The sequence below is a fragment of the Gordionus sp. m RMFG-2023 genome, chromosome 3 (assembly GCF_954871325.1).
Source record: "Gordionus sp. m RMFG-2023 chromosome 3, tfGorSpeb1-WG-v2, whole genome shotgun sequence".
Lineage (NCBI taxonomy): Eukaryota > Metazoa > Nematomorpha > Gordioida > Chordodea > Parachordodidae > Gordionus > Gordionus sp. m RMFG-2023.
In genome coordinates this window covers 27694776-27709350 of record NC_088777.1, presented here as the reverse complement: position 1 = coordinate 27709350, position 14575 = coordinate 27694776, and the positions used below count along the sequence as shown (strand labels likewise).

The 14575-nt window shown below is 32.1% G+C and overlaps 1 protein-coding gene across 4 annotated transcripts in view; it reads right to left on the bottom strand.

Annotated features, from left to right (window-relative positions):
- Positions 1-14575, bottom strand: part of LOC135925990 (methylosome subunit pICln-like) — an 81948-nt gene that overhangs the window by 9567 nt on the left and 57806 nt on the right. The window contains exon 7 of one of the 4 annotated variants that reach the window (XM_065461618.1): positions 14026-14154. The exons of the other annotated variants lie outside the window; for them this stretch is intronic. Coding sequence (XP_065317690.1) covers positions 14129-14154 — 26 coding nt within the window. The 3' untranslated portion in view covers positions 14026-14128. Of the gene's footprint in view, positions 1-14025; positions 14155-14575 lie in introns of those variants that run through there. 4 annotated transcript variants of the gene reach the window in all.

Sequence of the window (14575 nt, the reverse complement as noted above, 5' to 3'; positions counted from 1 at the left end):
AATCGCCGGGGTGGTGCAGTGGTGTGTGATGAAGGCTTGTAAACCGAAGGTCCCAGGTTCAATCCTGGGAAGAGCCAAAAATTTTCGGGTTTTTCTTCGATGGTGTATGGCTTTAGACATATGATATGATAAATTTCTGAGCTGAGACGGTCACCGACAGGCTTGGACAGCCGGGTGCTAGGATACTTGTCCAATAAACCAAAAAAGAAGGCCAGCTGAACTCGTGGGTCAGATGATAACGAATTCTTGGCCAGCGCTAGGATGATGGTGACCTCGGGGGCCGTTCAAGCTCAATGTCTGTCTACCAAGTTACAATGGACTTGATAACGATACTCCGGTGGGATATCCATCGATATGGATACCAGTGGGAGAGATCAGGATTGGGATATCTGTCGATTTGATAATTCAGTGTGAGGAATACTCAGGTGGGATATCTGGTCGATATTGATTTGATGCCCCGGTGGGGGAGATCAAGATACTTTGGCCTCGTGATAGTGATCGATACAAATGAAATCGATCAGAAATACAAATATTGGGAGATCATTGGGATATCTATCGATTTGATAACTCCGTGTTGGGAATACTCAGGTAGGATATCTGGGCGATACTGATTTCATACACCGGTGGGAGTTCAAGATACTTTGGCCTCAAAAATGATACACCGGTGATCGATACAAATGAAATCGATCAGAAATACAAAGATAAAAATAGATAATAATTAATATTATAATAGATAAGTGAAGGAGCTTACCATCAGAAAAGGTGAAAGCTATAAAGAGAAAAAAAAAGAAGAAAAATACTTAAGTGTAAAAGTAATTTTATTTTATATGAGCATATAACTTAATATAATATATATTAAAAAATTATATATATATATGTAAAATATTAAAACCTATATGTAAAAAAGAATATATAAATATTAATTAAATATTATGTCCGAGTTATCAATAACTAGCAAATTCTGATATTACAATCCATCTCAAGGAATTTGCCATATTTAATTGCAATGGAATTGGTATTTTTCTTCCATGGCCAATTTATAGATATATTTTAAAATAATATCGCAAAATAAAGAAAACAAATCTCTTTTAGTAAAATGTTTGCGTGTCTACCAAAAAATATGCAAATTTCAGTTAGCATTACCTCAACTTGCAACATTGTAAAACATTTAAGGGTATAGATACTAAATAAATGTTTACAATTTTAAATTTTAAGAGAAAACATCAAACACTCTTAATCCAAATAAAAAAGGGGAAGGAGAAAAAATCTATTAAAGAAAATATTGGACTAGGCTCATCGTCCCTTGATTTTTTTTCCAAGAGACCTCAGACTTTAACCTAAACCACTTTAGATGATTTAATAACTGATTTTATTATAGATAGCATTCAGCCATTTTCAATTGTTGAAAATCCTTCATTTATAAAAATGATCAAAACATTAGCTCCACAAAAAAATATAATTTGCTGACAGACAGTGGTTGCTAGAATCTCCCAAAGATGGGAGAATGAAAAGAAAGAAATCATTAAAAGTCTAATAAAACCATCGTTAATATGTACAACAGCAGATTGTTGGAGTGCCTATCGCCGGTATAGCTAACATAAATTTGTATAATAATTTAATTACAAATAAATTATTTGAGCAATTTTAAGAAATGTTAATTTTTAGTTCATACATAGGAGTGACTGGACACTATATAGATCCAACAAGTTTGGAAAGAAAAGAATGACTGGTAGTTATACATATGATAAAATAGCAAAAAATTTACAAGATATAGCAAAGGATTATTGCATACAAAATAAAATCTCAAAGACCATTACTAATAATGCCAAAAACTTTATTAAGTCTTTTAGGTTTATTTTATTATAAATATAAACATAATATTACTTATTTATGATAGAGTTTTCAAGCCAATTGAAAATATTAGTGAATCCATTGATGATCTGGAAGATGAGGAAACAGTTGCACGAATATCAATATTTTTTATACTACTGCTCAGGATTTTGGAATATCAGAATCATAAACCTGTGAAAAAAAACCAATAATTTAATAGGTGATTTTTTTCAGTATCCCACAGCAGGAGATATGATTGTTAATGATTTAAATTCTGATAATCAACAAATGGTGACACATTTAGTTTATCCAAAAATAACGGCGAAAGCTCCCTGTTTTATAAAAGATCGCGTTTCAACCTCTTAAAAAAAATTACGATTTGATTTTATCATTTCCGGTTTTTGACATTTCAACTTTTTAAACAATCTTTACCATATCTATAAAGGCCTACCATTAGGCTATATAAAGAAATTTAAATGACGCTTTTAACTGAATTATATCCAAAATTAAAGCTGAGCATTCTGTCCAAAATGCTCCATGACCCTTGGAGGCCTGTATCTCAGATACTGTTTGAAGTTAAAGGCTAAAATTTTATTTTTTTTCTGAGTTATAAAATATGCAAACTCTATTAAAAATTTAGAAAAATCTGAGGGGGTCGTGTTGATTTGTCATGGAATTCACCATATTTATTTAATATTAGAGTCAAGGAAAGCTCTTTCGAAAGAAGACTGCCTTTGAAGCATATATAGATCGCTTAAGAATGGCTATGGCCAGTTTATTTAAGGAAACGATCTTCACAAGATTCTTCTGTGAGTTTAGTAATTTGGGAGTATAGATCTTTGAAAAATGCTAGGGAGAATTTACCAAAGGTGATAAGTGTGGTTAATATGATAGGTATGAAGAAATGGTAAATAAGAATTTTAGAATATTTTTAGATTTTATGATGTTCTTTGTAGTGCAAGATCTCGAGGACTTGTATGGAGTAAGCCAGCTCATCATTGCGAAAATATTCTATACTAATAATTGGCCTCTTCCATAGATGGGATCCCATTAGGACATTTATCGTCTGATCTGAAATGACTAAGAGGTTCAAGTTTGGAAGGTATTTGAACCGTTAGATGATTGATAAATGTGTATACCTGATGAATTGGCCACTGCAGGAAGGACAATATAAACTATGTATTCACTTCATGACTACGGATGAATTACAACTTGAGCACATGCGGGGATGATTGAAGGAGCAGTTAAGACGAATATAGATGACAGAGGTAAGTTCATTATTGGAAGGTTGAATATTGAGAGAGGGAATGGTTTCGTGAAACAAGTGTCCACAATTATTGATTAGTTAGGGAAGATAAGAGAGTGCAGTCAGTAGATTGCAGTCTAGATAAGTAAGTTTCAGCATAGTAAGCTACTACATGCACATACCATTCCTTCTGTCTGTGGGTTGTGGGAGGATGAGAATCAGCGATGGCTCAGGATTACCACAAATTTATGACATCAATAAAGAAAGAGTCATCTTTAGAAGCATGGGCATTTATTAAAAAAATAAACTTTTTTTTTTGCTGTGTAATAAAAAATATACACTAAAAATAAGAGATCTGCAAACAACGCGAATGGGCCATGCCTATTTTTAAAAAAAAAATCAGGGTCGGATTGAGTCGGGCCTAATAATTTTTAAAAAATTCGGGGCGGGTCGGTTTTAAAATTTTTTTAAATAAATTGAACAATTGGCGCCAATATTTTTTTGTCAAATAAAAATTTATTTGTCGAAACTAGAAGCCATATGGCATGTATATTTTATTTTGGGTTTAATAATTTTATAAAATTTAATTTTTTTTAAAAAAATCACAATGAATGGGACATATAATTAATTGTATGCCCCATTTAGGCAGAAGCAAATTAGGGAAAATTTTGAAGACATATTTGATGATAAAAATCAAAAACTAGATTATGTCCAATGCAAAAAATGAAATATGTATTACAATATAGAAGTATATCTGGTAATTCTTACTTAAGACGTCACAAGTGCATTAAAAATGATGATCCATCTATTCCTAAAATAACTCGGTATCTTCAAAAGAAGACTATAGATATAAATACTTCCTTAACTATTAAAAAGAAAATATGTGATACCATGTCCCACATCTTGCTCAGGGACATGGGTGGTTTTGACTCACTAACCGGAGATGGCTTTATAAAAAAGGCTCATTATTTTATTCGAATTGACTCTATTTATGGTAATATTGACTGTAGTGAGATTATTCCCCATCCAACTACTTTATTAAGAAATGCAATGGTTATGACAGATCAAGTGAAAACAAATTTGATGAATAAAATAAATGGGCAATTATTTGATAAAAACTGCTCTGCTACCAACTTATATGTGGACATCCTTCAAAAATTGTATCTATTTAACTGTTTCAATTCATTATATCGAAGGTGAAACCTTATATGAACATGTTTTATTTGCTAGTAAGTTTAAAGAAGAGAAAAAACTCGCTGTGAACATACTTAAAGAAATGCTAAAAAATTTTGCCGCAATTGGAATAATTCCCGATAATGTGAAAAATAAAATATTTATATCTGATCAAGGAGCTAATATAATTAAAGACCTAGAAAAATACACCAGATTAAATTGCAGCGCATCTCTGTTAAATACAGTTCTTCAAAATACTTTTAAGGAACAATCCTTGAAAATTATCGCATATCAACCATGTATTATAAATAAAGTGGCATGAATCAATTTTTTGACAAAACATTACAGCAAGATATTGAAACAAGATGGAATTCGAAACTATATATTTTTCTATTTATAAATAATATGATGATATCTACAATTTTTTATCATCCAAAGGAGATATTAATAAAATGAAAAACTTGGAAAAATCTATTTTAAAAAATTTGATTGACATTTTACATCCTTTTGATAAAGCTACTAAAAAAACTAGGAGATAGTAATCCTATATATAAGGTACTGCTATGCTTTAATAATATTCACGAGGATTTAAATGATACTTTTTACAAAATAAAATAAACCAAATAAAAACCAATTTCAAAATTCTTTTATCATCTTAAAATCGATATTTTGCATAAATAGCGACATTTTTATACCCCAAATATAGAAAATTAAGAATGTTATCATCCATGGAAGTCAGGAATATAATTAATTCTGAAAAATATTGTAAATCATCAATTGATACTATAGATTTGGATATACAAGGCGTTTCTCAAATTGTGGAATCTCTTAAAAGTCAAAGGTACATTAATTAATAAATTGTTCTATCTATCTTATTAATATGAAAGATGGGAGGACAATGAGGAAGAATATCAAAAAAGGAAACAGATGAGCTTAAAGTTTATATGAATTTGAATATTAAAGAGAATACAGAAAATATAGATCTGGAAAAAGATATATTAAAATGGTGGAGAAAAAATAAAATTAGTTTACCAAAACAAAATTGGCTAGAAAGATTCTAACAATTCCTGCAACGTCCACAACTTCAGAGCGAACTTTTTCAAAGACTGGAAGGCTATTAGAAGAAGGAAGAAATAGATTGAAACCAGAAAATGATGATGCTTTAATATTTTTAAATGATAATTATAAATATGAAACTATTTTATAGTTGTGTATTTATATTATAATTATTATATGTTTGGCTTAGTTATTTTTGATAGTAATATTTTAAATAAATAATTAAACACTAAATAAATTGTCTATTGAGATATGTAATACAAAATGTTATATATATATATATAATAAACTAAAAGCTGATAGTAAAAACTATAAGAATTAATTTCTATCGGGCGGACAAATAATTTTTATTTTTGGGATAAATAAAATAAAAAAATCGGGCTAGGGTTGGGCATGGAAAACTTTTTAAAAAAATTTCGGGATGAGCTTAAAAATTTAGGCCCGATGCAGATCAATACTTAAAAATATATCGTATATGCATTTCTTTTCAGGAGAAGAGATGAGAAGAGTTATCTTTATTTATTTTAAAAAATATGCAATTTTAAATTTGCTTCATACATTTTTTATAAGATAGTAAAAATAATATTATTTTTTTAAAATAGTAAAATAATAACGTAATGAAATAATTAAAAATTAGTATACATTTTTCAACGTAATATAATAAATATATAAATTTTTTTTATTTAAGAATTTTTTAAGATGAATTACAAAGTAAAGCAATGCTTACTTTGCATCTTCGAACGTATCATCACTGGATTTGATATATTGATTATTGAATAAATTTGTTCAAATTATCGAATAAAAAATTTTTTTCAAACCTAAAATAGTTGTTTAATTTAAATTTGTTTCTATACGAAACGATTCATTTTTGAATAGACCTAACATAAAGTATTTATTTTTTGCACATATATACATACATTACCGGTCATAAATGACTGCTCACCCTGCATTTTTACATAAAAAATTAATAACTTAAAACTTTTCAACTTATTTGGGTAAAAGCGAATTGATTAATTAATGTAAGATGTCTAGACATATTTAGAAATAAAAAACTATGAATTTATATAAATTTTTCTGTAAAATTTTAGCCTTTGAAAACAACATGTCAAAATTGATTAATTTGGTAAAATAGGGTTCATTAGTTTTTTTCAGCAAGAATTTCAAGTTGCCCATTGTTTTTTGGAAGAAAGTCATTAATCGCATTCTAATCTGCTTATTAATACCCATTTTTAGAAACCTTTAGTCTTTATAAATTTTAACGAACATTCGACCAAAATGATTAAAAGACTATTCCAACTAAATGCAAAATAATTAATTTACACATATCGCCGAATTGCCAGAGAATTAACCCTAGCTCGACGAACAGTCGATTGTATACTTAAAAGATTAAGCAACAATAATACAATATTGAATCCAAAGAGGTTGGAAGACCCTGCAAAACGACTTTAAGCGATGATAGGTATATAGCAAGGAAGTAAACGCAATCGACACCTTGTCGCCTCAGAGATAGCTGCGGAGATTACTGACTCGGGAAAACCCGATAAGTGTCACAACTGTGAAAAAGCGCCTTAGGGGCTTTAACCTTTATGGTAGGGTAGCTGTCAAAAAGCACTCTTGAGCAAAAAAATAAACTAAGCGATTAGACTGGGCACAAAAACATCAATTTTGGACATCTGCCAACTGGTACCAGGCTTATGGAGTTATGAGTCAAAATTCGAAATCTTCAGTTCTAAAAAAAGGCAATATATCCGCCGCTCAGCTGGAGAGCGATCACTGCATAATTCCTACAGTCAAATTCGGGGGAGGGTATGTTATGGTGTAGGGGTGCTTTGGTGCCGGGGCAACTGGCGACATTGTCAAAATTAAAGGATTCCTTAACAAGAAGGGATACCGGCAAATCATTGAGGATCATGTGATTTCATCAGGAAAGCGTTTGATCGGGAATAACTTTTTATTTCAACAAGATAACGACCCAAAGCATACATCCAGGCTATGCAAATATTATTTACAAAATCTACAGCAACACGGTATTCTCGAGTTGATGACTTGGCAATTCCAGTCTCCCGATTTCAATCCAATCAAACTTTTATGGGATCATCTTGATCGACAAGCGCGAAAAAGTCCTCTAACCTCTCATTGGCATCTTTGGATCACTTCCAAATATTTAAAAAATCTCATCGAAAGATTACCAAAAATTTGTGCAGCAATTATTAAGAATATAGGTGGTTATATTGATAAGACCAAAATTTGATCTTAATTAATTGCAATTGTTATGTGTATCTTTTATTTAGTAAAATGTGGAGTCTTTATGATAAGCAGTCATACTTTTTTTGGTGATTAATATTTTTTTTTGATTTTTTTGCGCAATCATTCTTTTAATATATTATTAAAAAGGATTTATATAAAAATTGCTATTATTATATTAATTATATTATTAATCAATTTATATTTATTTTATAGTAGATATATATATAGATAAAAAAAGATATAAAACGGTTGTTGTTTTTCCAGATTTTCTTTATTTTTATTAGTTTTCTTTGCAAGATTTTTGGGCTGTAGAAAAGCGAACAATTTAAAAGGAATAAGTAAGATATTAAATAAAGAAGATTAAAGGTAAAAACCAATCTTAAATAAAGAAGAAGTTAAAGGTAAAAAAACAATATTAAATAAAGAAGAAATTAAAGGTAAAAAAACAATATTAAACCAATATTTTTTTGATTAAAATTTAGCATTTAATTATATAAATTAATTAATAATTCTTTTTGATTAAAAAATTAATATTTTCTTTTTGATAATAAATTTAAAACTTTTGATTAAAAACTTTACACTCTAAATTTATTTTAATTAATAAAGTTTTGTTGTAAAAACTTTATACTGGTGGCCAAGACTGTTTACGATTCTCGTTTTTGAATAAAGTTTGTGATACAAGAATTAATATAAAGGCCCTAAGGGCAGGTTTGCATCAGAGCAAATTCCAGGGATTAATATAATAGCCTTAAGGGCAGGTTTGCATCAGAGTAAATAGGATTAATATAAAGGCCATAAGGGCAGGTTTGCGTCAGAGAAAATTCCAGGGATTAATATAAAAGCCTTAAGGACAGGTTTGCATAAGCGCAAAAGGTCATAAGAGCAGGTTTGCATCAGAGCAAAATCGAAGTATTTACAATAAATTCCAGGTATACGGAAGTGCTGCCCAATTTTTTTTCTCTCCCAAACACTTGCCCAAATATTTGCATATAAAAACCTATTAGATGAAATTCACCCAAATTTTTATCGTACAAGCCAATTACATGGAAGTGCTGCCCAAATTTTGTTAAATATAAATCTGTACAAGAAATCAAGAAATTTACACGGATTTTGTCAAATAGTAACCAGTAAAGGGTACATTTATATGTGCATCATTGACTTGTTTACGCTACTTATAATATCTTACTTGTTGACATTACAAATAACCAAGATTTTTATTTTGAAATTAATCATAAATTTCTTATAACGCCGGGATGAAAAGCTTAAAATTTGTTAAATAATGGGAGATACAGTATAATATTTTTCGAGCGCTGGTTATACTAGATGGATGTGTAGTTTAATATGGGGAAGAAGGATGATGAGAAGTCGCAGTGTTAGAGTAAAAGGACAAACTTTGACAAAAGAAGGACATAATGGGGAGGGATGTGATAGGAAAGGTAACATGGCTACCGGTCCAAAAGTTATTTCAAGGATGGAAGGAGAGTGATATAAATGAATTAGTCCACAAACCAGAGAGGCGAGACTCCTACAATAGTCAAATGTGGGGAATGCAGAGAGGGCCAAGAGAGAATTCACAGGGAAGAAGAATGGAAATGAGACGAAATTTTGATTCCCGCGGAGGAAGAAATAAGAATTGTTATAATTGTGGGAGAAAAGGGCATATGGTCCGGGATTGTCAGGAACTAAATGTTTTGAATGTGGAAAATATGGACATATAGCCCCATATTGTCCGGGTAAACGAGAAAAATTGAGTTGTGTGGGTTGTGGAAGATTTGGACACAAGAAAGAGGAATGTAATATTGGAACTTATGATATCAGAGGGGGTTTCCCACAAAGAGGAATGGGACAAAATACTTAGAATGTGCGGACTATTGAGAGTGAGAGAAGCAACGGAATCATGGTATTTAATGTAAAAGAAACCGAGGAACAAAATGTGGAGTGCTTTAGATGCCGTAAAAGAGGACATGTAACTAGGAAATGTGGAAATTGGTGACTATATGATATCAATAAAAATACACGGGTCTGAGCGAGGAGATTAGAAGAGACGGGCAAAGTGGTTCTCATAAAGAAAAAAAATAATGGGATGTGAAAATATGATACAAGAAGGAATGGTACATGACCCATGTCCTAGAGTAATGATAAATTTTAATGGGAGTTTGGTATAAATGTTGTTTGACACAGGAGCGACAATTTTGGTAATTGGATGTATCTGTAATGGGGAGAGTTGAAATAGAGGCAGTGTTGGGAGAAAGTGTGGAAATATTAGATTTATGGTTTATTAATCGTAGGGTTGAGCTCACCCGAATTGGTCATGGTATAGTTTTTGGGGAGTATTTTCATGGTGGGGGGGGGGGTATTTGTGCCAATAACTTGTGAGTAATATACCGTTATGGCATTGAGTGAGAATGTGTTGCCGGGAGTTGAGACCATGTTTCTAAAGGGGAATGATTCTAGGAGAGTAATCAGGGAAACTCATTGGGGAGTAATCGGGGGGACTCATTGGGGAGTAATCGGGGGGACTCATTGGGGAGTAATAAGGGGGAATAGTTCTAGGGGGATAATTGGGGCGAATAGTTTTAAGAGAAAAATCGGGGAGAATAATTCTAGAGGAGAAATAAGGGAAGAATGGACGATGGAGATCAAAAAGGAGATGGAACGAAAAGGTGGAGGAAAATCAGGTATTTGAGGAGTGGAGATGGAAATGAATCTGTGTAACGGAGCAGAATAAAGAGATGAAATTAGGAATGATCAAAGTGCAAGAAGGAGTGCGTATTAGTGGATAATTATCAAGAAATTTTTGACGAAGAGTTGGGGTGTCTGAGAGATTATGAAGTAGATATTAAAATGAAGGAGGGCTGTGTGCCAACATTTTGTTAATTGCGGCGAGTACCGTTTGAGTGGCGAAAAGAGGTGGAAATGAAATTGGATCAATGGGTAAAGAATGGAATTGTATGTCCTGTGGAATATAGTGAGTGCGAAACACAGGTGGTGCCGGTAAAGAAAGCCAATGGAAAGCTTCGTTTGTGTGCAGATTTCCGGGTCACGCTAAACCCGTGGGAGAAGTGAAATATCCATTGCTGCGAATTAATGAGATATTGGCCAAAGGGGAGTGTATATTTTTCAAAGGTGAATTTTTTAAATGCCTACTTACAATTGCGGGTGAAACCAGAAGTGCAAAATTTATTGACTATTCTGATGCCGAAGGGATTGTTTGCGTTTTATAGATTGCACTTGGACTTAGTGTATCAGCTCCGATTTTTCAAAAAACAATGGTGGCTGTTTTTCAGGGAATGGAGGGAGTTTTCTATATATGGATGATGTGTTGGTGACTGGAAGAACTCACGAACAACATGAACTAAGAATGGATGAGGTTCGAAGAATAAAAATAAAGGATTAAGGGCTATTGTGGATAAAAGTGTATTGGGAGTTATGAAGGTGATATATCTTGGACACAAAATTAATGGAAAGGAGGTACGACCTTTGGACAAGAATATGACAGGAATTAATATGATGAGACCTAGCAATAAAGTTGAAGTGCAAGCCTTTTTGGGAATGGTCAACTATTATCATCAGTTCGTGGAGGGATTTGCTCAGAGCAGCACCGTTGTATAAATTGTTAAAGAAAGGAGAAAAATGAATGGAAGATTGAACAGGAGGATGCTTTTGAGGGTTTGAAATCTGGAATCGGGAGAGAACCAGTTCTAGTGTTTTAATAATGATTTAGAAGTGTTGTGAGCCGTAGACGCGCCCAGTAAAGGTGTAGGAGGAGCGTTATTACATTGTGCAGACGGCCTGGAGTGACCTGTTTTGTTTTTCTCAAGAATTTTTAGGGCGGTTGAAACTAATTCGGTTATCGAGCAAGAAGCATTGGCCGTTATTTTTGTATTGACAAAATTCCGAGAATACTTAATAGGGCGTAGACGCGTAGATTTATGATATATATGGATCACAAGCCACTGGTGCATCTTTTTAAGAAGGATAATAAAGAGCTCATGTTGTCACCTAAACTACAGAGACGGCTATTACTGGTGGGCAGTTTTGACTTATAATTAAAATATCGGCGGTGAAGAGAAAATTATATACCGGATATTCTTTATAGATGTGGAGCGGGAGAGAATTTCAAGGATAGTGAATCAAAAAGTATGGAAGGAAAGGATGAGCACAGATTGATTAGGGCGATGGTAGGAATATCTAAAGGAGGACCGGTTACGTGGGAACAACTCAAAAAGGCGACTTTAAAGGATCGCGAATTAACACGGGTCAAAGCATACATAAAGAAAAGGAAACCCTTGCGAGATGGAGAGAAAACTTTTAGATATATAGAAAAAGAATTGGCCATAGTAGATGAATGTGTGGTAAGAGGGAATAAAGGTGTAGTACCGTTCAAATTAAGGGATGTAGTTTGACGATGATTCATGCGAGGCATCAAGGTGTGGAGAAGATGAAACAATGGGGCCGATAATATGTGTGGTGGCCGGGGATGAATAGATATTGAGAATATTAGCAGGGGTTGTTTGAAGTGAAATACGTGGGCCAAGATGCCCCATAAGGACAAGAAAAGTGTTTGGCCACAGGCTACCAAGCGGTGGAAGCGTATATATGTGGACTTCTTTGACGAAAATAAGATTTATATAATGGTGTATGCTTAATCAAAATGGGTGGAATACAAAGAGGTGAGGGAATTGACAATGCAGGTTGTGATAAATATGTTAAAATATCTTTGGAGGTTCGGAGTAGCTATAATAATAATATCGGACAGAGGTTCAGCCTTCATAAGTGGACAGTTCAAGTTATTTTGTGCTGAAACTGGAGTGAGCCACATTTTGGCGCCTCCATACCACCCGAGCTCAAATGGGCAAGCTGAAAGAATGATGGCGGTTGTTAAGAGTTGATTGAGAAAGTCGAAATATGGCGGTGGAGAGATATGGATAGCAGTTGCATATTATAATAATAGCCGAAAGGGAGAAGAATTGTTACCAGCAGAAAAAATTTTGGGCCGTAGAACTCGTATTCAATTAGATTTCTTAAGACAAGAGCCAACGCAAGGGGTGGATTCGAGGGATAATTAATGCTAATATTTCGTTTGTCAGATAGTCTGGACTCGAATTTTTAGAGGTACCCAAAAGTGGGAATCTGGAGTGATAGATAATATCGGTCACAAATTGGTGCAAGTAAAATTTGCCGACTGAAGAGCGGGAATACATCATCGAGATCATTTGAAAAGAGGCGTGGAACCTGGGAGGTTGCGATCGGGATTATGAATAGGAGGATATAACTGATCAAAAATTAATGGTGGAAAAATATTCATCTTAGTATGGTGCTCAATATATCCAAGGAAAATTGAAGGGGGCAGTTCCAGATGTATCTAACTCAACGGGTGATTGATAATAATAATAAAAAGGGAATCAACCACATAAGGGTTAATGGAATGTGCAAATGATAATGGAGCCAGGTAGAATTAAGACGTGATTTTTACAAGGATTCGACAATAGCGGCACACAAAGGGAGGGGACTCAAGAAGCTAACCACCGTTTAAATTCGTGAAAACACCATGAAGGGACGGTAATTAAGCCGGGTGCGAGGTGAAGTGAGAAGTTTGATTTTCAATCGTTTTTTAATTAAAGTGTGGAGTCATTTTCTATGATAAGCAAAGTCATATTTTTTTTGGTGATTAACATTTTTTTTGCGCATTCATTCTTTTAATATACAGTAATAATATGATTTGTTGTAACACATTTTCACAATGTGAAAAACATTCTTATATAGTTAAATAACTTTCCATAATTATTGTAAAAACATTTTGATAAAATTTTTGATATAATTTTTTTAAATAAGAGTTTTTATTAATGAAGATTAAGGCCAAAGTTATGAATCGAATATAATTTTTTTATGCTTTGGGCCCAAGTTTAAGTGGGAAAATGAGAATAAAAATTTTCTAAGAATTTTTGATTTTTAATGCATTGTAAATTTTTTTTAAATTTAAAGTATTATTACAATATATTAATGTTACTTTTAGTTATCTAAAGAATGGAAATCAGGATAAGATATTTGATAATTTCTTAATAAACATAAGTGAAAGAAAATTCGAATTTAGGGTTTTCAGATAATTCCTATTTTTTTTGGTTTTAAAATTAAATAAAATTTAATTGTTGTCGTTGCTTTTAACCTAAAATGACGCATACCAAAAATCATGGAGATGTGACACCAACCATTCTACCCATAACGGAAGCCCCTACACTTCAATTTAACTTTCCGTAATTATTGTAAAAACTTGTTGAGAAAAATACATCCTTTTTTAAAAAAACTTTTAAAAACTTGAAAGAAAATTTTGAGAAAAACATTATATTTTTAAAAACTTCTGGTAACCTATACACAATAGGAATAAGTGAATTGAAAAAATTCACAATAATAGATGGGGCTTTTACTGCGATAAAATACAAGGCATACCTGGATGAATTATTCGCACTTTTACCATCAAATTCATTACTTATAATGGATAATACTCCTATACATCGAGCGAGGATAATTAGTGAGAATTAGCCAAATATCATATTTTTGCCATCCTATTCGCCGCCATTAATTGAGAATGTGGTCGGGAATCGCTTCATTATATATTTTTTTAAAAGATATCTGATAGAAAATTTTTTCGGAGTAATTAAAAATCAATATAGATCAAATTCTCCTAAACCCAATAAAGAAATAAAGTTATTTCAATTGTTACGAGTATTTTAGGCAATTATTTTACATATAATTTTTCAAATTTTTATTCTCACACCTTAAAGTTTATTGAAGAGGGAATTAGATGCATTCCTTTAAATGATTGAATTTGTAATTGATTTATATTGTGCAATATTTTATTTACAAAGAATAAATAAATAATAAATAGTTGTTTTTATTTTGGTGTTTCGAATTGATCATAAAAAATTCTAAACAAATAAGAATTATCTGAAAACCCTAAATTCGAGTTTTCACTCATGTTTATTTAAGAAATTATTCAAATTTCTTATCCTGATTTCCATTTTT